At 49.4% G+C, this 22,823-nt stretch overlaps 1 protein-coding gene across 6 annotated transcripts in view; it reads right to left on the bottom strand.

The window, feature by feature from the left end:
* The window catches only part of CKAP5 (cytoskeleton associated protein 5), a 627,586-nt gene that overhangs the window by 172,784 nt on the left and 431,979 nt on the right, over positions 1 to 22,823 (bottom strand). For all 6 annotated transcript variants that reach the window (XM_069221686.1, XM_069221689.1, XM_069221691.1 and 3 more), the window contains one exon: positions 1,037 to 1,172. In XM_069221686.1, coding sequence (XP_069077787.1) covers positions 1,037 to 1,172 — 136 coding nt within the window. The remainder of the gene's footprint in view (positions 1 to 1,036; positions 1,173 to 22,823) is intronic.

Here is a 22,823-nt window from a genome sequence, read left to right as displayed (position 1 = left end):
TCTGAACCTGGGTGGCATCTTTCTAAGTTCTATGCAGTAAAGATGTTGGACAATGTTGAGGATCCAATTGTATGACGTGACCCCCCCCCCTCCTCCATTCCTAAAGGAACGCAAATTGTGCCCCCCCACTGGGGGTAGGTGGTGGGATGGTCAAGGGGAGTTAGTTTGTTGAGGAACAGAAGTCTGAGGGCTGTCCCCTCCCTCTTGCTGTGACTCAAATGGGCTGCTACTGGACTGCTTGGGGTTGCAAGAGCGTTGATGACTGATGTTGCCCTGTGTGGTGGTAAGGTGCATGTAGCAGTGCACTCTAGAAACTTCACCTCCCTGTTGGTTTCCTCATGGAAGCTGTTCCACTCCACTGACTACCTTGAAACTGCAATGATCCCATGGCTTTGGCCATTTTGTCGCCTTTTTAGGTGTTGCAGGGTGTTATCCACCACTGACCCGAACAGATGTTATCCAGCGCTGAGGGTATTAATGATGCTTGCCTGCACATCCATCTTAAACTCTGGCACCCACACCTAGGCGTGTCACATGGGGTTGTGCCTCACCATCTGTCTGCGTCTCAGTTTTATTGAGAGCCAGCAAATGCTGATTACTAGCTAATCAGCCAGATCCCCAAGTAGGCCTTGGACTACTCTGCTTGGCTACCGTGATCATACTCAATGAATGGCTTGTTTCCTTAAAAGGGCTAACAAGAAGATTCCAGACCCAACCACTAGTTTGCAGAATAATGCACTACATGTGAATCCAGAAAAGGATTTGTGCAACAAAGCTGACGCCCGTACACAGCAGTAACACCTATACAGGCTTCATACGTCATTTCCAGAACAGCATCAATCTGGAGCTGCACAGAAGTGCTACTGTGAGGTCTCCTGATCCTCTGTGATTGAGGAATATTCAATAGGTGAGGAATCTGTGGCTATAAGAAGTTATAAGCAACATTACACCTCCCCCTGTGCAGGAATACTCCGATTGGTAACATAGAATAGGGTCCCGCTGCACCGCACTCAACACCGAACCCTAGTGCGCTCACCTGCACGCTGCTTAGAATTCTTCGACTTGGTCCCCTCCATGATGAAGGTGAACATTTTACTGGCGGGATACACGAGGCACATCTTATTCAGAATGGCACGCACATCTTTGCGAACAAGATCCTTCGGTTCTCCGACCTGAGGTAGAAAAAACAGTGGTGGGGACTATAACTGAAACATATAAAGAGATGGGATGGATAGCAGGGCAAACCAGATCAAGATAAATGCAGAGAAGAGCTCCAATGGCAATGGCACCCGCCCATCACACTTATTACACAGTTCACAGAACACACCATGAGGCAGGGGCTACATCGTACAAGAGGTGGTATCCTCAACACTGCCTCTGAAGTACCAGGAGTAATTGTATTCAGGACTTAGTGATACGTAAAACAGCCTGCAGAGATCACTGTACACAGAACCATTTTCTTGACACATTAAATAATTATAAAACAGCTACAGCAAGAAAGAGCAAGGTGTGCACAGACCAACGATGCACAAAGCCTAAATGGAAGTATGTCGCTAGTGTCCTCACTGCAGATCTGGACTTTACCACAAACATTTTAGATAAGTAATAAATATACAAGGAACCAGGACCACCCCCAGGCTCAGTGGAGCAACAACTCAATTTACTTTCTCCAAGTGTGAAAAGAGCAATGTCAAAGAATGAAAATGTCACTTACCCAGTGTACATCTGTTCGTGGCATTAGTCGCTGCAGATTCACATGTTGTGCATAGCCCGCCATCTGGTGTTGGGTCGGAGTGTTACAAGTTGTTTTTCTTCGAAGAAGTCTTTCGAGTCACGAGACCGAGGGACTCCTCCTCCTTTGCTTCCATTGCGCATGGGAGTCGACTCCATCTTCGATTGTTTTCCCCGCAGAGGGTGAGGTAGGAGTTGTGTGTGTTAGTAATAGTGCCCATGCAATGGAGTGAATAAGTATGTACCAGTTAAGGTTTAAGTAATATATTTACAAAATGTACAAAGTTGAAGATAACTTCCAAACGGCTACAGGCTCCCGGGGAGGCGGGTGGGCGCATGTGAATCTGCAGCGTCTCATGCCACGAACAGATGTACACTGGGTAAGTGCCATTTTCCGTTCGGTGGCATGTGTAGCTGCAGATACACATGCTGTGCATAGACTAGTAAGCAGTTATCTCCCCAAAAGCGGTGGTTCAGCCTGTAGGAGTGGAAGTAGTCTGAAATAATGTTCTTAGTACGGCTTGTCCTAATGTGGCTTTTTGTGCGGATAGCACGTCTACACAGTAGTGCTTAGTAAATGTGTGAGGCGTAGACCATGTGGCTGCCTTACATATCTCGTGCATTGGAATATTCCTTAGGAAGGCCATGCTAGCGCCTTTCTTTCGGGTTGAGTGTGCCCTTGGTGTAATGGGCAGCTCCCTTTTGGCTTTAAGGTAGCAGATTTGGATGCATTTAACTATCCACCTGGCTATACCCTGTTTTGATATTGGGTTTCCTGTATGAGGTTTTTGGAATGCAATAAACAGTTGTTTTGTTTTTCTGATTTGTTTTGTTCTGTCAATGTAGTACATTAGTGCTCTTCTGATGTCGAATGTATGTAGTGCCCTTTCAGCTACCGAGTCTGGCTGTGGGAAGAACACTGGTAGTTCTACCGTTTGATTTAAGTGGAACGGTGAAATAACCTTTGGTAGAAATTTTGGATTGGTTCTTAGGACTACCTTATTTTTGTGTATTTGGATATAAGGTTCTTGTATTGTAAACGCCTGAATTTCACTTACTCTTCTTAGAGATGTGATGGCGATGAGAAATGCAACTTTCCAGGTTAGGAATTGTATTTCGCAAGAATGCATGGGTTCAAAAGGTGGACCCATGAGTCTCGTTAAGACGATGTTGAGGTTCCATGAAGGAACGGGTGGTGTCCTTGGTGGTATAATTCTTTTGAGGCCTTCCATAAACGCTTTAATGACAGGTATCCTAAATAGTGAAGTTGAATGGGTAATCTGCAGGTATGCAGATATTGCTGCGAGGTGTATTTTAATGGAAGAGAAGGCCAGGTTTGATTTTTGTAAGTGTAGTAAGTAACCCACTACATCCTTTGGAGATGCGTGTAATGGTTGAATTTGATTATTATGGCAGTAGCAAACAAACCTTTTCCATTTGCTTGCATAGCAGTGTCTAGTGGATGGTCTTCTAGCTTGCTTTATGACTTCCATACATTCTTGGGTGAGGTTTAAGTGTCCGAATTCTAGGATTTCAGGAGCCAGATTGCTAGATTCAGCGATGCTGGGTTTGGATGCCTGATCTGTTGTTTGTGTTGTGTTAACCGATCTGGCTTGTTGGGTAACTTGACGTGGGGTACTACTGATAGGTCTAGCAGTGTTGTGTACCATGGTTGCCTCGCCCATGTTGGTGCTATCAGTATGAGTTTGAGTTTGTTTTGACTCAATTTGTTTACTAGATATGGAAGGAGAGGGAGAGGGGGAAAAGCGTACGCAAATATCCCTGACCAGTTCATCCATAGGGCATTGCCTTGGGACTGCCTGTGTGGGTATCTGGATGCGAAGTTTTGGCATTTTGCGTTCTCCTTTGTTGCAAATAAGTCTACTTGAGGTGTTCCCCAAATTTTGAAGTAAGTGTTTAGAATTTGGGGGTGAATTTCCCATTCGTGGACCTGTTGGTGATCGAGAGAGATTGTCTGCAAGTTGATTCTGGATCCCTGGAATAAACTGTGCTATTAGGCGAATGTGGTTGTGAATTGCCCATTGCCATATTTTTTGTGCCAGGAGGCACAGCTGTGTCGAGTGTGTGTCCCCCTGTTTGTTTAGATAATACATTGTTGTCATGTTGTCTGTTTTGAGAAGAATGTACTTGTGGGTTATGATGGGTTGGAATGCTTTTAACGCAAGGCAAACTGCTAGCAGTTCGAGGTGATTTATATGCAGCTTTGTTTGATGTACGTCCCATTGTCCTTGGATGCTGTGTTGATTGAGGTGTGCTCCCCACCCTGTCATGGAAGCATCTGTTATCACGTATTGTGGCACTGGGTCTTGGAAAGGCCGCCCTTTGTTTAAAATTTATATTGTTCCACCATAGAAGCGAGAGGTATGTTTGGCGGTGTAAAGAAATGGTTCCCTGTTGCAGTTACCCCCCACATTTTGCCTGATACTGATGCTGACTTGACTGAGAAGAGTGCTGGGACCCTGCTAACCAGGCCCCAGCACCAGTGTTCCTTCACCTAAAATGTACCATTGTATCCACAATTGGCACACCCTGGCATTCAGATAAGTCCCTTGTAACTGGTACCTCTGGTACCAAGGGCCCTGATGCCAGGGAAGGTCTCTATGGGCTGCAGCATGTATTATGCCACCCTAGAGACCCCTCACTCAGCACAGACCCACTGCTTACAAGCCTGTGTGTGCTAGTGTGAACAAAATGAGTAAGTCGACATGGCACTCCCCTCAGGGTGCCATGCCAGCCTCTCACTGCCTATGCAGTATAGGTAAGACACCCCTCTAGCAGGCCTTACAGCCCTAACGCAGGGTGCACTATACCATAGGTGAGGGTACCAGTGCATGAGCATGGTACCCCTACAGTGTCTAAACAAAACCTTAGACATTGTAAGTGCAGGGTAGCCATAAGAGTATATGGTCTGGGAGTCTGTCAAACACGAACTCCACAGCACCATAATGGCTACACTGAAAACTGGGAAGTTTGGTATCAAACTTCTCAGCACAATAAATGCACACTGATGCCAGTGTACATTTTGTTGTAAAATACACCACAGAGGGCACCTTAGAGGTGCCCCCTGAAACTTAACCAACTATCTGTGTAGGCTGACTGGTTCCAGCAGCCTGCCACACTAGAGACATGTTGCTGGCCCCATGGGGAGAGTGCCTTTGTCACTCTGAGGCCAGTAACAAAGCCTGCACTGGGTGGAGATGCTAACACCTCCCCCAGGCAGGAGCTGTGACACCTGGCGGTGAGCCTCAAAGGCTCACCCCTTTGTCACAGCCCAGCAGGGCACTCCAGCTTAGTGGAGTTGCCCGCCCCCTCCGGCCACGGCCCCCACTTTTGGCGGCAAGGCTGGAGGGAACAAAGAAAGCAACAAGGAGGAGTCACTGGCCAGTCAGGACAGCCCCTAAGGTGTCCTGAGCTGAAGTGACTCTAACTTTTAGAAATCCTCCATCTTGCAGATGGAGGATTCCCCCAATAGGGTTAGGATTGTGACCCCCTCCCCTTGGGAGGAGGCACAAAGAGGGTGTACCCACCCTCAGGGCTAGTAGCCATTGGCTACTAACCCCCCAGACCTAAACACGCCCTTAAATTTAGTATTTAAGGGCTACCCTGAACCCTAGAAAATTAGATTCCTGCAACTACAAGAAGAAGGACTGCCTAGCTGAAAACCCCTGCAGAGGAAGACCAGAAGACGACAACTGCCTTGGCTCCAGAAACTCACCGGCCTGTCTCCTGCCTTCCAAAGATCCTGCTCCAGCGACGCCTTCCAAAGGGACCAGCGACCTCGACATCCTCTGAGGACTGCCCCTGCTTCGAAAAGACAAGAAACTCCCGAGGACAGCGGACCTGCTCCAAGAAAAGCTGCAACTTTGTTTCCAGCAGCTTTAAAGAACCCTGCAAGCTCCCCGCAAGAAGCGTGAGACTTGCAACACTGCACCCGGCGACCCCGACTCGGCTGGTGACGATCCAACACCTCAGGAGGGACCCCAGGACTACTCTAAGACTGTGAGTACAAAAACCTGTCCCCCCTGAGCCCCCACAGCGCCGCCTGCAGAGGGAATCCCGAGGCTTCCCCTGACCGCGACTCTTTGAATCCTAAGTCCCGACACCTGGGAGAGACCCTGCACCCGCAGCCCCCAGGACCTGAAGGACCGGACTTTCACTGGAGGAGTGACCCCCAGGAGTCCCTCTCCCTTGACCAAGTGGAGGTTTCCCCGAGGAACCCCCCCCCTTGCCTGCCTGCAGCGCTGAAGAGATCCCTAGATCTCCCATTGTCTTCCATTACAAACCCGACGCTTGTTTCTACACTGCACCCGGCCGCCCCCGCGCTGCTGAGGGTGAAATTTCTGTGTGGACTTGTGTCCCCCCCCCGGGGCCCTACAAAACCCCCCTGGTCTGCCCTCCGAAGACGCGGGTACTTACCTGCAAGCAGACCGGAACCGGGGCACCCCCTTCTCTCCATTCTAGCCTATGTGTTTTGGGCACCACTTTGAACTCTGCACCTGACCGGCCCTGAGCTGCTGGTGTGGTGACTTTGGGGTTGCTCTGAACCCCCAACGGTGGGCTACCTTGGACCAAGAACTAAGCCCTGTAAGTGTCTTACTTACCTGGTTAACCTAACAAATACTTACCTCCCCTAGGAACTGTGAAAATTGCACTGTGTCCACTTTTAAAACAGCTATTTGTGAATAACTTGAAAAGTATACATGCAATTTTGATGATTTGAAGTTCCTAAAGTACTTACCTGCAATACCTTTCGAATGAGAGATTACATGTAGAATTTGAACCTGTGGTTCTTAAAATAAACTAAGAAAATATATTTTTCTATATAAAAACCTATTGGCTGGATTTGTCTCTGAGTGTGTGTACCTCATTTATTGTCTATGTGTATGTACAACAAATGCTTAACACTACTCCTTGGATAAGCCTACTGCTCGACCACACTACCACAAAATAGAGCATTAGTATTATCTATTTTTACCACTATTTTACCTCTAAGGGGAACCCTTGGACTCTGTGCATGCTATTCCTTACTTTGAAATAGCACATACAGAGCCAACTTCCTACATTGGTGGATCAGCGGTGGGGTACAAGACTTTGCATTTGCTGGACTACTCAGCCAATACCTGATCACACGACAAATTCCAAAATTGTCATTAGAAATTGATTTTTGCAATTTGAAAAGTTTTCTAAATTCTTAAAAGACCTGCTAGGGCCTTGTGTTAGATCCTGTTTAGCATTTCTTTTAGAGTTTAAAAGTTTGTAAAAGTTTGAATTAGATTCTAGAACCAGTTGTAGATTCTTAAAAAGTATTCCAACTTTTAGAAGCAAAATGTCTAGCACAGATGTGACTGTGGTGGAACTCGACACCACACCTTACCTCCATCTTAAGATGAGGGAGCTAAGGTCACTCTGTAAAATAAAGAAAATAACAATGGGCCCCAAACCTACCAAAATACAGCTCCAGGAGCTTTTGGCAGAGTTTGAAAAGGCCAACCCCTCTGAGGGTGGCAACTCAGAGGAAGAGGATAGTGACTTGGAGGAAAATTCCCCCCTACCAGTCCTATCTAGGGAGAACAGGGTCCCTCAAACCCTGACTCCAAAAATAATAGTCAGAGATGCTGGTTCCCTCACAGGAGAGACCAACACCTCTGAAATCACTGAGGATAACTCCAGTGAAGATGACCCCCTGTTAGCCAGGATGGTCAAAAGATTGGCTTTGGAAAAGCAGCTCCTAGCCATAGAAAGGGAAAGAAAAGAGATGGGCCTAGGTCCCATCGATGGTGGCAGCAACTTAAATAGGGTCAGAGATTCTCCTGACATCCTAAAAATCCCCAAAGGGATTGTAACAAAATATGAAGATGGTGATGACATCACCAAATGGTTCACAGCTTTTGAGAGGGCTTGTGTAACCAGAAAAGTAAACAGATCTCACTGGGGTGCTCTCCTTTGGGAAATGTTCACTGGAAAGTGTAGGGATAGACTCCTCACACTCTCTGGAAAAGATGCAGAATCTTATGACCTCATGAAGGGTACCCTGATTGAGGGCTTTGGATTCTCCACTGAGGAGTATAGAATTAGATTCAGGGGGGCTCAAAAATCCTCGAGCCAGACCTGGGTTGATTTTGTAGACTACTCAGTAAAAACACTAGATGGTTGGTTAACTGGAAATGAAGTGTGTGACTATGTTGGGCTTTATAATTTGTTTATGAAAGAGCACATTTTAAGTAACTGCTTCAATGAAAAGTTGCATCAGTATCTGGTAGACCTAGGTCCAATTTCTCCCCAAGAATTGGGAAAGAAGGCAGACCACTGGGTCAAGACTAGGGTAACCAAAACTTCCACTGGGGTGACCAAAAGAAAGGGGTTACAAAAACTCCCCAGGAGAAAGTGGGTGACACTAGAAACAAAGAAAAAGAGTCCTCTGTAGGCCCCCAAAAACCAGAACAGGTGGGTGGGCCCCAAGACACAACCCAAAACAAAGGTGGGTACCAGGGTAAGAACTGGGATGCCACTAAGGCATGGTGCCACAACTGTAAACAGTCTGGGCACCACACCAAGGACACTTCTTGTCCCAAAAACAAACCCCAGAACAAGATTCCAGGGGTAACCAGTGTAGCCATGGGAGATGACTCCTCAGATGAGGAGGTCTTCCTAGCCTTCAACTGGAAACAGGGCCCAACAGGTGAGTTGGAGATTCCAGAGGGAAGTAGACACTTCCACCACCTACTGGTGAATGGAATCCCAACCACTGCCCTGAGAGACACTTGTGCCAGTCACACTATTGTGCATGACAGGCTGGTGCTCTCAAACCAGTACATCCCAGGTGAGACTGCCAGGGTAAGAGTTAGCCTAGATAGGGTCACTAAGAGGCCTGTGGCTTTAGTGCCCATAGAAGTGGGTGGCACTCTTAGCTGGAGAAGGGTAGTAGTCAGTACAGACCTCCCCCTTGATTGTCTCCTTGGAAATGACTACCCAGAGGTTAGTCAGAGCCCAAGAGAGAAACTGGTACAGTGCCAGTCCTCTCCCAAGGATTCTGGAAGTCCTGCCTCTGCAGTAAATGCAAGCAGGCCCCAGAAGAAGAAGAAAAGAAAACAGAGTAGGAAGGGTGGACAACCTTTAGCCAAGGTTACAGCAAGCCAAGGAGATTCTGCTCCAGTAGGGGAGAACTCCAAAAATGGCCCTGATAAAGTCCAACCTGACCCACAAGAAGTCCTGGCTAGTCAGGCAACTGTTAAACCTGAGTGGGTGGCTCCTCAGCTAACAGAAGAAAGAGTGGAAGAAGGGTGTTTACTACAAGATGTGGTAACCCCCCACTCCAATACAGCAGACAGGCAACCTGAACCCAAAGAAGCCTGTAACTTAGCCCCTTCCCTTTTAGGTGAAGAGCTAAAGGTGTGGTTCTGGGCACTGACAGCTGTCAGTGGCCTCTGCTGGGTGTTAGCCTTTATGGCTGCACTATCCTTAGCATGGTGGTCTGACCCCATGCCAAATAGCAAGTTAGGCCCCCTGACCCTATTGGTCATGGTGGGGTTACTCCAGCTCTGGGTAACCTCTCTGGGTAAGCTAGGGGTAACCCTGGCCAAGATAAAGTTAGCAGAGGTGGATACCTCTAAGACCAAAATAGAAAGAATGGGTGGAGACATTGAAGAGGCAGACAAGAGGCAATTCAGACTAGGTCCTATCACTGTGGAAGTAGGTCAGTTCCCCAAAGGGAATGACCTGAACAGAAGGATGTAAGGCAGAGTAGGCCCTGCAACTAACCAGCCTATTTCTCCTACTCTTCCTCGCCTGACAGACTAGGAAGACTCTCCCAGCTTGGGCTGAGTCTCCTGGCCTGTGGGCTGGGGGGGGCTTGTGTAAAGAAATGGCTCCCTGTTGCAGTTACCCCCCACTTTTTGCCTGATACTGATGCTGACTTGACTGAGAAGAGTGCTGGGACCCTGCTAACCAGGCCCCAGCACCAGTGTTCCTTCACCTAAAATGTACCATTGTATCCACAATTGGCACACCCTGGCATTCAGATAAGTCCCTTGTAACTGGTACTTCTAGTACCAAGGGCCCTGATGCCAAGGAAGGTCTCTAAGGGCTGCAGCATGTATTATGCCACCCTAGAGACCCCTCACTCAGCACAGACACACTGCTTACAAGCCTGTGTGTGCTGGTGAGAACAAAATGAGTAAGTCGACATGGCACTCCCCTCAGGGTGCCATGCCAGCCTCTCACTGCCTATGCAGTATAGGTAAGACACCCCTCTAGCAGGCCTTACAGCCCTAAGGCAGGGTGCACTATACCATAGGTGAGGGTACCAGTGCATGAGCATGGTACCCCTACAGTGTCTAAACAAAACCTTAGACATTGTAAGTGCAGGGTAGCCATAAGAGTATATGGTCTGGGAGTCTGTCAAACACGAACTCCACAGCACCATAATGGCTACACTGAAAACTGGGAAGTTTGGTATCAAACTTCTCAGCACAATAAATGCACACTGATGCCAGTGTACATTTTGTTGTAAAATACACCACAGAGGGCACCTTAGAGGTGCCCCCTGAAACTTAACCAACTATCTGTGTAGGCTGACTGGTTCCAGCAGCCTGCCACACTAGAGACATGTTGCTGGCCCCATGGGGAGAGTGCCTTTGTCACTCTGAGGCCAGTAACAAAGCCTGCACTGGGTGGAGATGCTAACACCTCCCCCAGGCAGGAGCTGTGACACCTGGCGGTGAGCCTCAAAGGCTCACCCCTTTGTCACAGCCCAGCAGGGCACTCCAGCTTAGTGGAGTTGCCCGCCCCCTCCGGCCACGGCCCCCACTTTTGGCGGCAAGGCTGGAGGGAACAAAGAAAGCAACAAGGAGGAGTCACTGGCCAGTCAGGACAGCCCCTAAGGTGTCCTGAGCTGAAGTGACTCTAACTTTTAGAAATCCTCCATCTTGCAGATGGAGGATTCCCCCAATAGGGTTAGGATTGTGACCCCCTCCCCTTGGGAGGAGGCACAAAGAGGGTGTACCCACCCTCAGGGCTAGTAGCCATTGGCTACTAACCCCCCAGACCTAAACACGCCCTTAAATTTAGTATTTAAGGGCTACCCTGAACCCTAGAAAATTAGATTCCTGCAACTACAAGAAGGACTGCCTAGCTGAAAACCCCTGCAGAGGAAGACCAGAAGACAACTGCCTTGGCTCCAGAAACTCACCGGCCTGTCTCCTGCCTTCCAAAGATCCTGCTCCAGCGACGCCTTCCAAAGGGACCAGCGACCTCGACATCCTCTGAGGACTGCCCCTGCTTCGAAAAGACAAGAAACTCCCGAGGACAGCGGACCTGCTCCAAGTAAAGCTGCAACTTTGTTTCCAGCAGCTTTAAAGAACCCTGCAAGCTCCCCGCAAGAAGCGTGAGACTTGCAACACTGCACCCGGCGACCCCGACTCGGCTGGTGACGATCCAACACCTCAGGAGGGACCCCAGGACTACTCTAAGACTGTGAGTACAAAAACCTGTCCCCCCTGAGCCCCCACAGCGCCGCCTGCAGAGGGAATCCCGAGGCTTCCCCTGACCGCGACTCTTTGAATCCTAAGTCCCGACACCTGGGAGAGACCCTGCACCCGCAGCCCCCAGGACCTGAAGGACCGGACTTTCACTGGAGGAGTGACCCCCAGGAGTCCCTCTCCCTTGACCAAGTGGAGGTTTCCCCGAGGAACCCCCCCCTTGCCTGCCTGCAGCGCTGAAGAGATCCCTAGATCTCCCATTGTCTTCCATTACAAACCCGACGCTTGTTTCTACACTGCACCCGGCCGCCCCCGCGCTGCTGAGGGTGAAATTTCTGTGTGGACTTGTGTCCCCCCCCGGGACCCTACAAAACCCCCCTGGTCTGCCCTCCGAAGACGCGGGTACTTACCTGCAAGCAGACCGGAACCGGGGCACCCCCTTCTCTCCATTCTAGCCTATGTGTTTTGGACACCACTTTGAACTCTGCACCTGACCGGCCCTGAGCTGCTGGTGTGGTGACTTTGGGGTTGCTCTGAACCCCCAACGGTGGGCTACCTTGGACCAAGAACTAAGCCCTGTAAGTGTCTTACTTACCTGGTTAACCTAACAAATACTTACCTCCCCTAGGAACTGTGAAAATTGCACTAAGTGTCCACTTTTAAAACAGCTATTTGTGAATAACTTGAAAAGTATACATGCAATTTTGATGATTTGAAGTTCCTAAAGTACTTACCTGCAATACCTTTCGAATGAGATTACATGTAGAATTTGAACCTGTGGTTCTTAAAATAAACTAAGAAAAGATATTTTTCTATATAAAAACCTATTGGCTGGATTTGTCTCTGAGTGTGTGTACCTCATTTATTGTCTATGTGTATGTACAACAAATGCTTAACACTACTCCTTGGATAAGCCTACTGCTCGACCACACTACCACAAAATAGAGCATTAGTATTATCTATTTTTACCACTATTTTACCTCTAAGGGGAACCCTTGGACTCTGTGCATGCTATTCCTTACTTTGAAATAGCACATACAGAGCCAACTTCCTACAGGCGGTCTATCAACACCAGATCTAGAAGGTGACCCTGTGCTTGTGACCATTGTGATGCTAGGCACTGTTGTAAGGGCCTCATGTGCAGTCTTGCATTCGGGACAATGGCTATGCATGAGGACATCATGCCTAGGAGTTGTAATACCATCTTTGCCTGTATTTTTTGTGTTGGATACATGGTTTGTATAACTTTTTGGAAATTTTGAACCCTTTGTGGACTTGGAGTGGCTATTCCCCTTGTTATGTCTATTGTTGCTCCTAGGTATTGCTGTACTTTGCACGGCAGAATGCGTGATTTCGCATAGTTGACGGAGAAACCGAGCTTGTAGAGGGTTTGTATGACCTGATTTGTGTGGTGTGAACACGGTCAGTGAGTTGGTCTTGATTAGCCAATCGTCTAGATACGGGAATACGTGTATTTGCTGCCTTCTGATGTGTGCAGCTACTACTGCTAGGCATTTTGTAAAGACTCTTGGTGCGGTTGTTATACCGAACGGCAATACTTTGAATTTGTAATGTATTCCTTTTGAATACGAACCTTAGGTATTTCCTGTGCGAGGGATGTACCGGTATGTGGAAATATGCGTCTTTGAGATCTAAGGTTGTCATGTAGTCTTGTTGCTTTAGCAATGGTAACACTTCTTGTAGCGTGACCATGTGAAAGTGTTCTGATTTGATGTAGGTGTTTAGTGTTCTGAGATCTAGGATTGGTCTCAGTGTTTTGTCCTTTTTTGGTATTAGAAAGTACAGTGAGTAAACTCCTGTGTTTATTTGTGTACCTGGTACCAGTTCTATTGCGTTCTTTTGCAGTAATGCTTGAACTTCTATCTCCAGAAGGTCTGAATGCTGTTTTGATATATTCTGTGTTTTTGGTGGTATATTTGGAGGGATTTGGAGAAATTCTATGCAATAACCATGTTGGATGATTGCTAATACCCAAGTGTCTGTTGTTATTTCCTCCCAAGATAGGCAATACTGACTTATTCTTCCCCCCACTGGTGTTGTGTGGAGGGGATGAGTGACCTGTGAGTCACTGTTTGGTTGCAGGTGTTTTTGGGCTTTGAAATTTTCCCCTGTTTCTAGGGAATTGTCCTTGTAAGGAAATGCCTCCTTGGCATGGTTGCCCCCTGACTTTTTGCCTTTGCTGATGCTATGTTTACAATTGAAAGTGTGCTGAGGTCTGCTAACCAGGCCCCAGCACCAGTGTTCTTTCCCTAACCTGTACTTTTGTATCCACAATTGGCAGACCCTGGCATCCAGATAAGTCCCTTGTAACTGGTACTTCTAGTACCAAGGGCCCTGATGCCAAGGAAGGTCTCTAAGGGCTGCAGCATGTCTTATGCCACCCTGGAGACCTCTCACTCAGCACAGACACACTGCTTGCCAGCTTGTGTGTGCTAGTGAGAACAAAACGAGTAAGTCGACATGGCACTCCCCTCAGGGTGCCATGCCAGCCTCTCACTGCCTATGCAAGTATAGGTCAGTCACCCCTCTAGCAGGCCTTACAGCCCTAAGGCAGGGTGCACTATACCATAGGTGAGGGTACCAGTGCATGAGCATGGTACCCCTACAGTGTCTAAACAAAACCTTAGACATTGTAAGTGCAGGGTAGCCATAAGAGCATATGGTCTGGGAGTCTGTCAAACACGAACTCCACAGCACCATAATGGCTACACTGAAAACTGGGAAGTTTGGTATCAAACTTCTCAGCACAATAAATGCACACTGATGCCAGTGTACATTTTATTACAAAATACACCCCAGAGGGCACCTTAGAGGTGCCCCCTGAAACTTAACCGACTGTCTGTGTGGGCTGACTAGTTCCAGCAGCCTGCCACACTAGAGACATGTTGCTGGCCCCATGGGGAGAGTGCCTTTGTCACTCTGAGGCCAGTAACAAAGCCTGCACTGGGTGGAGATGCTAACACCTCCCCAAGGCAGGAGCTGTGACACCTGGCGGTGAGCCTCAAAGGCTCACCCCTTTGTCACAGCCCAGCAGGGCACTCCAGCTTAGTGGAGTTGCCCGCCCCCTCCGGCCACGGCCCCCACTTTTGGCGGCAAGGCTGGAGGGAACAAAGAAAGCAACAAGGAGGAGTCACTGGCCAGTCAGGACAGCCCCTAAGGTGTCCTGAGCTGAGGTGACTAACTTTTAGAAATCCTCCATCTTGCAGATGGAGGATTCCCCCAATAGGGTTAGGATTGTGACCCCCTCCCCTTGGGAGGAGGCACAAAGAGGGTGTACCCACCCACAGGGCTAGTAGCCATTGGCTACTAACCCCCCAGACCTAAACACGCCCTTAAATTTATTATTTAAGGGCTACCCTGAACCCTAGAAAATTAGATTCCTGCAACAACAAGAAGAAGGACTGCCCAGCTGAAAACCCCTGCAGAGGAAGACCAGAAGACAACAACTGCCTTGGCTCCAGAAACTCACCGGCCTGTCTCCTGCCTTCCAAAGAACTCTGCTCCAGCGACGCCTTCCAAAGGGACCAGCGACCTCGGAATCCTCTGAGGACTGCCCTGCTTCGACGACGACAAGAAACTCCCGAGGACAGCGGACCTGCTCCAAAAAGACTGCAACTTTGTTTCAAGAAGCAGCTTTATAGAACCCTGCAACTCCCCGCAAGAAGCGTGAGACTTGCAACCCTGCACCCGGCGACCCCGACTCGGCTGGTGGAGAACCAACACCTCAGGGAGGACCCCCGGACTACTCTACGACTGAGTACCAAAACCTGTCCCCCCTGAGCCCCCACAGCGCCGCCTGCAGAGGGAATCCCGAGGCTTCCCCTGACCGCGACTCTCTGAAACCTAAGTCCCGACGCCTGGAAAAGACCCTGCACCCGCAGCCCTCAGGACCTGAAGGACCGGACTTTCACTGCAGAAGTGACCCCCAGGAGTCCCTCTCCCTTGCCCAAGTGGAGGTTTCCCCATAGCATGCACAGAGTCCAAGGGTTCCCCTTAGAGGTAAAATAGTGGTAAAAAGAGATAATACTAATGCTCTATTTTGTGGTAGTGTGGTCGAGCAGTAGGCTTATCCAAGGAGTAGTGTTAAGCATTTGTTGTACATACACATAGACAATAAATGAGGTACACACACTCAGAGACAAATCCAGCCAATAGGTTTTGTTATAGAAAATTATCTTTTCTTAGTTTATTTTAAGAGCCACAGGTTCAAATTTAACATGTAATATCTTGTTTGAAAGGTATTGCAGGTAAGTACATTAGGAACTTTGAATCATTTCAATTGCATGTATACTTTTCAAGTTATTCACAAATAGCTATTTCAAAAGTGGACACTTAGTGCAATTTTCACAGTTCCTGGGGGAGGTAAGTTTTTGTTAGTTTTACCAGGTAAGTACGACACTTACAGGGTTCAGTTCTTGGTCCAAGGTAGCCCACCGTTGGGGGTTCAGAGCAACCCCAAAGTTACCACACCAGCAGCTCAGGGCCGGTCAGGTTCAGAGTTCAAAGTGGTGCCCAAAACGCATAGGCTTCAATGGAGAGAAGGGGGTGCCCCGGTTCCAGTCTGCCAGCAGGTAAGTACCCGCGTCTTCGGAGGGCAGACCAGGGGGGTTTTGTAGGGCACCGGGGGGGACACAAGCCCACACAGAAATTTCACCCTCAGCGGCGCGGGGGCGGCCGGGTGCAGTGTTAGAACAAGCGTCTGGTTCGCAATGGAAGTCAATGAGAGATCAAGGGATCTCTTCAGCGCTGCAGGCAGGCAAGGGGGGGCGTCCTCGGGGAAACCTCCACTTGGGCAAGGGAGAGTGACTCCTGGGGGTCACTTCTGCAGTGAAAGTCCGGTCCTTCAGGTCCTGGGGGCTGCGGGTGCAGGGTCTTTTCCAGGCGTCGGGACTTAGGTTTCAGAGAGTCGCGGTCAGGGGAAGCCTCGGGATTCCCTCTGCAGGCGGCGCTGTGGGGGCTCAGGGGGGACAGGTTTTGGTACTCACAGTCGTAGAGTAGTCCGGGGGTCCTCCCTGAGGTGTTGGTTCTCCACCAGCCGAGTCGGGGTCGCCGGGTGCAGTGTTGCAAGTCTCACGCTTCTTGCGGGGAGTTGCAGGGTTCTTTAAAGCTGCTTCTGGAAACAAAGTTGCAGTCTTTTTGGAGCAGGTCCGCTGTCCTCGGGAGTTCCTTGTCGTCGTCGAAGCAGGGCAGTCCTCAGAGGATTCAGAGGTCGCTGGTCCCTTTGGAAGGCGTCGCTGGAGCAGAGTTCTTTGGAAGGCAGGAGACAGGCCGGTGAGTTTCTGGAGCCAAGGCAGTTGTTGTCTTCTGGTCTTCCTCTGCAGGGGTTTTCAGCTGTGCAGTCCTTCTTGTTGTTGTTGCAGGAATCTAAATTCTTAGGTTCAGGGAAGCCCTTAAATACTAAATTTAAGGGCGTGTTTAGGTCTGGGGGGTTAGTAGCCAATGGCTACTAGCCCTGAGGGTGGGTACACCCTCTTTGTGCCTCCTCCCAAGGGGAGGGGGTCACATTCCTATCCCTACTGGGGGAATCCTCCTTCTACAAGATGGAGGATTTCTAAAAGTCAGAGTCACCTCAGCTCAGGACACCTTAGGGGCTGTCCTGACTGGCCAGTGACTCCTCCTCGTTTTTCTCATTATCTCTCCTGGACTTGCCGCCAAAAGTGGGGGCTGGGTCCAGGAGGCGGGCATCTCCACTAGCTGGAGTGCCCTGGGGCATTGTAACACGAAGCTTGAGCCTTTGAAGCTCACTGCTAGGTGTTACAGTTCCTGCAGGGGGGAGGTGTGAAGCAACTCCACCCAGAGCAGGCTTTGTTTCTGTCCTCAGAGAGCACAAAGGCTCTCACCGCATGAGGTCAGACACTCGTCTCTCAGCAGCAGGCTGGCACAGACCAGTCAGTCCTGCACTGAACAATTGGGTAAAATACAGGGGGTATCTCTAAGATGACCTCTGTGTGCATTTTTTAATAAATCCAACACTGGCATCAGTGTGGGTTTATTATTCTGAGAAGTTTGATACTAAACTTCCCAGTGTTCAGTGTAGCCATTATGGAGCTGTGGAGTTCGTTTTTGACAGACTCCCAGCCCATATACTCTTATGGCTACCCTGCACTTACAATGTCTAAGGTTTTGCTTAGACACTGTAGGGGCATAGTGCTCATGCACATATGCCCTCACCTGTGGTATAGTGCACCCTGCCTTAGGGCTGTAAGGCCTACTAGAGGGGTGACTTACCTATGCCACAGGCAGTGGGAGGTTGGCATGGCACCCTGAGGGGAGTGCCATGTCGACTTAGTCATTTTCTCCCCATCAGCACACACAAGCTGGCAAGCAGTGTGTCTGTGCTGAGTGAGGGGTCCCTAGGGTGGCATAAGACATGCTGCAGCCCTTAGAGACCTTCCCTGGCATCAGGGCCCTTGGTACCAGGGGTACCAGTTACAAGGGACTTACCTAGGTGCCAGGGTTGTGCCAATTGTGGAAACAATGGTACATTTTAGGTGAAAGAACACTGGTGCTGGGGCCTGGTTAGCAGGGTCCCAGCACACTTCTCAGTCAAGTCAGCATCAGTATCAGGCAAAAAGTGGGGGGTAACTGCAACAGGGAGCCATTTCTTTACACAAGCCCCCCCCAGCCCACAGGCCAGGAGACTCAGCCAAAGCTGGGAGAGTCTTCCTAGTCTGTCAGGCGAGGAAGAGTAGAGGAAATAGGCTGGTTTGTTGCAGGGCCTACTCTGCCTTACATCCTCCTGTTCCGGTCATTCCCTCTGGGGAACTGACCCACTTCCACAGTGATAGGACCTAGTCTGAACTGCCTCTTGTCTGTGCTTTTTATGTCTTCACCCATTCACTCTATTTTGGGGTTAGAGGTATCCACCTCTGCTAATCTTATTTTAGCCAGGGTCACCCCTAGCTTACCCAAAGAGGTTACCCAGAGCTGGAGTAACCCCACCATGACCAACAGGGTCAGGGGGCCTAACTTGCTATTTGGCATGGGGTCAGACCACCATGCCAAGGATAGTGCAGCCATAAAGGCTAACACCCAGCAGAGGCCACTGACAGCTATCAGTGCCCAGAACCACACCTTTAGCTCTTCACCTACAAGGGAAGGGGCTAAGTTACAGGCTTCTTTGGGTTCAGGGTGCCTGTCTGCTGTATTAGAGTGGGGGGTTACCACATCTTGTAGTAAACACCCTTCTTCCACTCTTTCTTCTGTTAGCTGAGGAGCCACCCACTCAGGCTTAACAGTTGCCTGACTAGCCAGGACTTCTTGTGGGTCAGGTTGGACTTTATCAGAGCCACTTTTGGAGTTCTCCCCTACTGGAGCAGAATCTCCTTGGCTTGCTGGAACCTTGGCTAAAGGTTGTCCACCTTTCCTACTCTGTTTCCTTTTCTTTTTCTTCTGGGGCCTACTTGCATTTACTGCAGAGGCAGGCACTCCAGAATCCTTGGGAGAGGACTGGCACTGGACCAGTTCCTCTCTTGGGCTCTGACTAACCTCTGGGTAGTCATTTCCAAGGAGACAATCAAGGGGGAGGTCTGTACTGACTACCACCCTTCTCCAGCTAAAAGTCCCACCCACTTCTATGGGCACAAAAGCCACAGGCCTATCAGTGACCCTGTCTGGGCTAACTCTTACTCTGGCCATCTCACCTGGGATGTACTGGTTTGAGAACACCAGCCTGTCATGCACAATAGTGTGACTGGCACAAGTGTCTCTCAGGGCAGTGGCTGGGATTCCATTCACCAGTAGGTGGTGGAAGTGTCTACTTCCCTCTGGAATCTCCAACTCACCTGTTGGGCCCTTTTTCCAGTTGAAGGCTATGAAGACCTCCTCATCTGAGGAGTCATCCCCAATGGCTACACTGGTCACCCCTGGGATTTTGCTAGGGGGTTTGTTTTTGGGACAAGAAGTGTCCTTGGTGTGGTGCCCTGTCTGTTTACAGTTATGGCACCATGCCTTAGTGGCATCCCAGCTCTTACCCTGGTACCCACCTTTGTTTTGGGTTGTGTCTCTGGGCCCACCCACCTGGTCTGGTTTTTGGGGGCCTACAGGGGACTCTTTTTCTTTGTTTCTAGGGTCACCCACTTTCTCCTGGGGAGGCTTTGTAACCCCTTTCTTCTGGTCACCCCCAGTGGAAGTTTTGGTTACCCTAGTCTTGACCCAGTGGTCTGCCTTCTTTCCCAATTCTTGGGGAGAAATTGGACCTAGGTCTACCAGATACTGATGCAACTTTTCATTGAAGCAGTGTAAGGAAATGCCTCCTTGGCATGGTTGCCCCCTGACTTTTTGCCTTTGCTGATGCTATGTTTACAATTGAAAGTGTGCTGAGGCCTGCTAACCAGGCCCCAGCACCAGTGTTCTTTCCCTAACCTGTACTTTTGTGTCCACAATTGGCAGACCCTGGCATCCAGATAAATCCCTTGTAACTGGTACTTCTAGTACCAAGGGCCCTGATGCCAAGGAAGGTCTCTAAGGGATGCAGCATGTCTTATGCCACCCTGGAGACCTCTCACTCAGCACAGACACACCGCTTGCCAGCTTGTGTGTGCTAGTGAGGACAAAACGAGTAAGTCGACATGGCACTCCCCTCAGGGTGCCATGCCAGCCTCTCACTGCCTATGCAGTATAGGTAAGACACCCCTCTAGCAGGCCTTACAGCCCTAAGGCAGGGTGCACTATACCATAGGTGAGGGTACCAGTGCATGAGCATGGTACCCCTACAGTGTCTAAACAAAACCTTAGATATTGTAAGTGCAGGGTAGCCATAAGAGTATATGGTCTGGGAGTCTGTCAAACACGAACTCCACAGCACCATAATGGCTACACTGAAAACTGGGAAGTTTGGTATCAAACTTCTCAGCACAATAAATGCACACTGATGCCAGTGTACATTTTATTGTAAAATACACCACAGAGGGCACCTTAGAGGTGCCCCCTGAAACTTAACCGACTATCTGTGTAGGCTGACTAGTTCTAGCAGCCTGCCACAAACCGAGACATGTTGCTGGCCCCATGGGGAGAGTGCCTTTGTCACTCTGAGGCCAGTAACAAAGCCTGCACTGGGTGGAGATGCTAACACCTCTCCCAGGCAGGAATTGTCACACCTGGCGGTGAGCCTCAAAGGCTCACCTCCTTTGTGCCAACCCAGCAGGACACTCCAGCTAGTGGAGTTGCCCGCCCCCTCCGGCCAGGCCCCACTTTTTGGCGGCAAGGCCGGAGAAAATAATGAGAATAACAAGGAGGAGTCACTGGCCAGTCAGGACAGCCCCTAAGGTGTCCTGAGCTGAGGTGACTCTAACTTTTAGAAATCCTCCATCTTGCAGATGGAGGATTCCCCCAATAGGGTTAGGATTGTGACCCCCTCCCCTTGGGAGGAGGCACAAGGAGGGTGTACCCACCCTCAGGGCTAGTAGCCATTGGCTACTAACCCCCCAGACCTAAACACGCCCTTAAATTTAGTATTTAAGGGCTACCCTGAACCCTAGAAAATTAGATTCCTGCAACTACAAGAAGAAGGACTGCCTAGCTGAAAACCCCTGCAGAGGAAGACCAGAAGACGACTACTGCCTTGGCTCCAGAAACTCACCGGCCTGTCTCCTGCCTTCCAAAGATCCTGCTCCAGCGACGCCTTCCACAGGGACCAGCGACCTCGACATCCTCTGAGGACTGCCCCTGCTTCGAAAAGACAAGAAACTCCCGAGGACAGCGGACCTGCTCCAAGAAAGGCTGCAACTTTGTTTCCAGCAGCTTTAAAGAACCCTGCAAGCTCCCCGCAAAAGGCGTGAGACTTGCAACACTGCACCCGGCGACCCCGACTCGGCTGGTGGCGATCCAACACCTCAGGAGGGACCCCAGGACTACTCTAAGACTGTGAGTACAAAAACCTGTCCCCCCTGAGCCCCCACAGCGCCGCCTGCAGAGGGAATCCCGAGGCTTCCCCTGACCGCGACTCTTTTGAATCCAAAGTCCCGACACCTGGGAGAGACCCTGCACCCGCAGCCCCCAGGACCTGAAGGACCGGACTTTCACTGGAGGAGTGACCCCCAGGAGTCCCTCTCCCTTGCCCAAGTGGAGGTTTCCCCGAGGAACCCCCCCCTTGCCTGCCTGCAGCGCTGAAGAGATCCCTAGATCTCCCATTGACTTCCATTACAAACCCGACGCTTGTTTCTACACTGCACCCGGCCGCCCCCGCGCTGCTGAGGGTGAAATTTCTGTGTGGGCTTGTGTCCCCCCCCGGTGCCCTACAAAACCCCCCTGGTCTGCCCTCCGAAGACGCGGGTACTTACCTGCAAGCAGACCGGAACCGGGGCACCCCCTTCTCTCCATTCTAGCCTATGTGTTTTGGGCACCACTTTGAACTCTGCACCTGACCGGCCCTGAGCTGCTGGTGTGGTGACTTTGGGGTTGCTCTGAACCCCCAACGGTGGGCTACCTTGGACCAAGAACTGAACCCTGTAAGTGTCTTACTTACCTGGTAAAACTAACAAATACTTACCTCCCCTAGGAACTGTGAAAATTGCACTAAGTGTCCACTTTTAAAACAGCTATTTGTGAATAACTTGAAAAGTATACATGCAATTTTGATGATTTGAAGTTCCTAAAGTACTTACCTGCAATACCTTTCGAAGGAGATATTACATGTAGAATTTGAACCTGTGGTTCTTAAAATAAACTAAGAAAAGATATTTTTCTATATAAAAACCTATTGGCTGGATTTGTCTCTGAGTGTGTGTACCTCATTTATTGTCTATGTGTATGTACAACAAATGCTTAACACTACTCCTTGGATAAGCCTACTGCTCGACCACACTACCACAAAATAGAGCATTAGTATTATCTATTTTTACCACTATTTTACCTCTAAGGGGAACCCTTGGACTCTGTGCATGCTATTCCTTACTTTGAAATAGCACATACAGAGCCAACGTCCTACATTGGTGGATCAGCGGTGGGGTACAAGACTTTGCATTTGCTGGACTACTCAGCCAATACCTGATCACACGACAAATTCCAAAATTGTCATTAGAAATTGATTTTTGCAATTTGAAAAGTTTTCTAAATTCTTAAAAGACCTGCTAGGGCCTTGTGTTAGATCCTGTTTAGCATTTCTTTTAGAGTTTAAAAGTTTGTTAAAAGTTTGAATTAGATTCTAGAATCAGTTTTAGTCTCTTAAAAAGTATTCCAACTTTTAGAAGCATAATGTCTAGCACAGATGTGAATGTGGTGGAACTCGACACCACACCTTACCTCCATCTACAGATGAGAGAGCTAAGGTCACTCTGTAAACTAAAGAAAATAACAATGGGCCCCAAACCTACCAAAATACAGCTCCAGGAGCTTTTGGCAGAGTTTGAAAAGGCCAACCCCTCTGAGGGTGGCAACTCAGAGGAAGAGGATAGTGACTTGGAGGACAATTCCCCCCTACCAGTCCTATCTAGGGAGAACAGGGTCCCTCAAACCCTGACTCCTAAAATAATAGTCAGAGATGCTGGTTCCCTCACAGGAGAGACCAACACCTCTGAAATCACTGAGGATAGCCCCAGTGAAGAGGACATCCAGTTAGCCAGGATGGCCAAAAGA

This window comes from Pleurodeles waltl, chromosome 3_1 (assembly GCF_031143425.1).
Source record: "Pleurodeles waltl isolate 20211129_DDA chromosome 3_1, aPleWal1.hap1.20221129, whole genome shotgun sequence".
Classification (NCBI taxonomy): domain Eukaryota; kingdom Metazoa; phylum Chordata; class Amphibia; order Caudata; family Salamandridae; genus Pleurodeles; species Pleurodeles waltl.
This window is presented reverse-complemented; position numbering and strand designations above follow the sequence as displayed.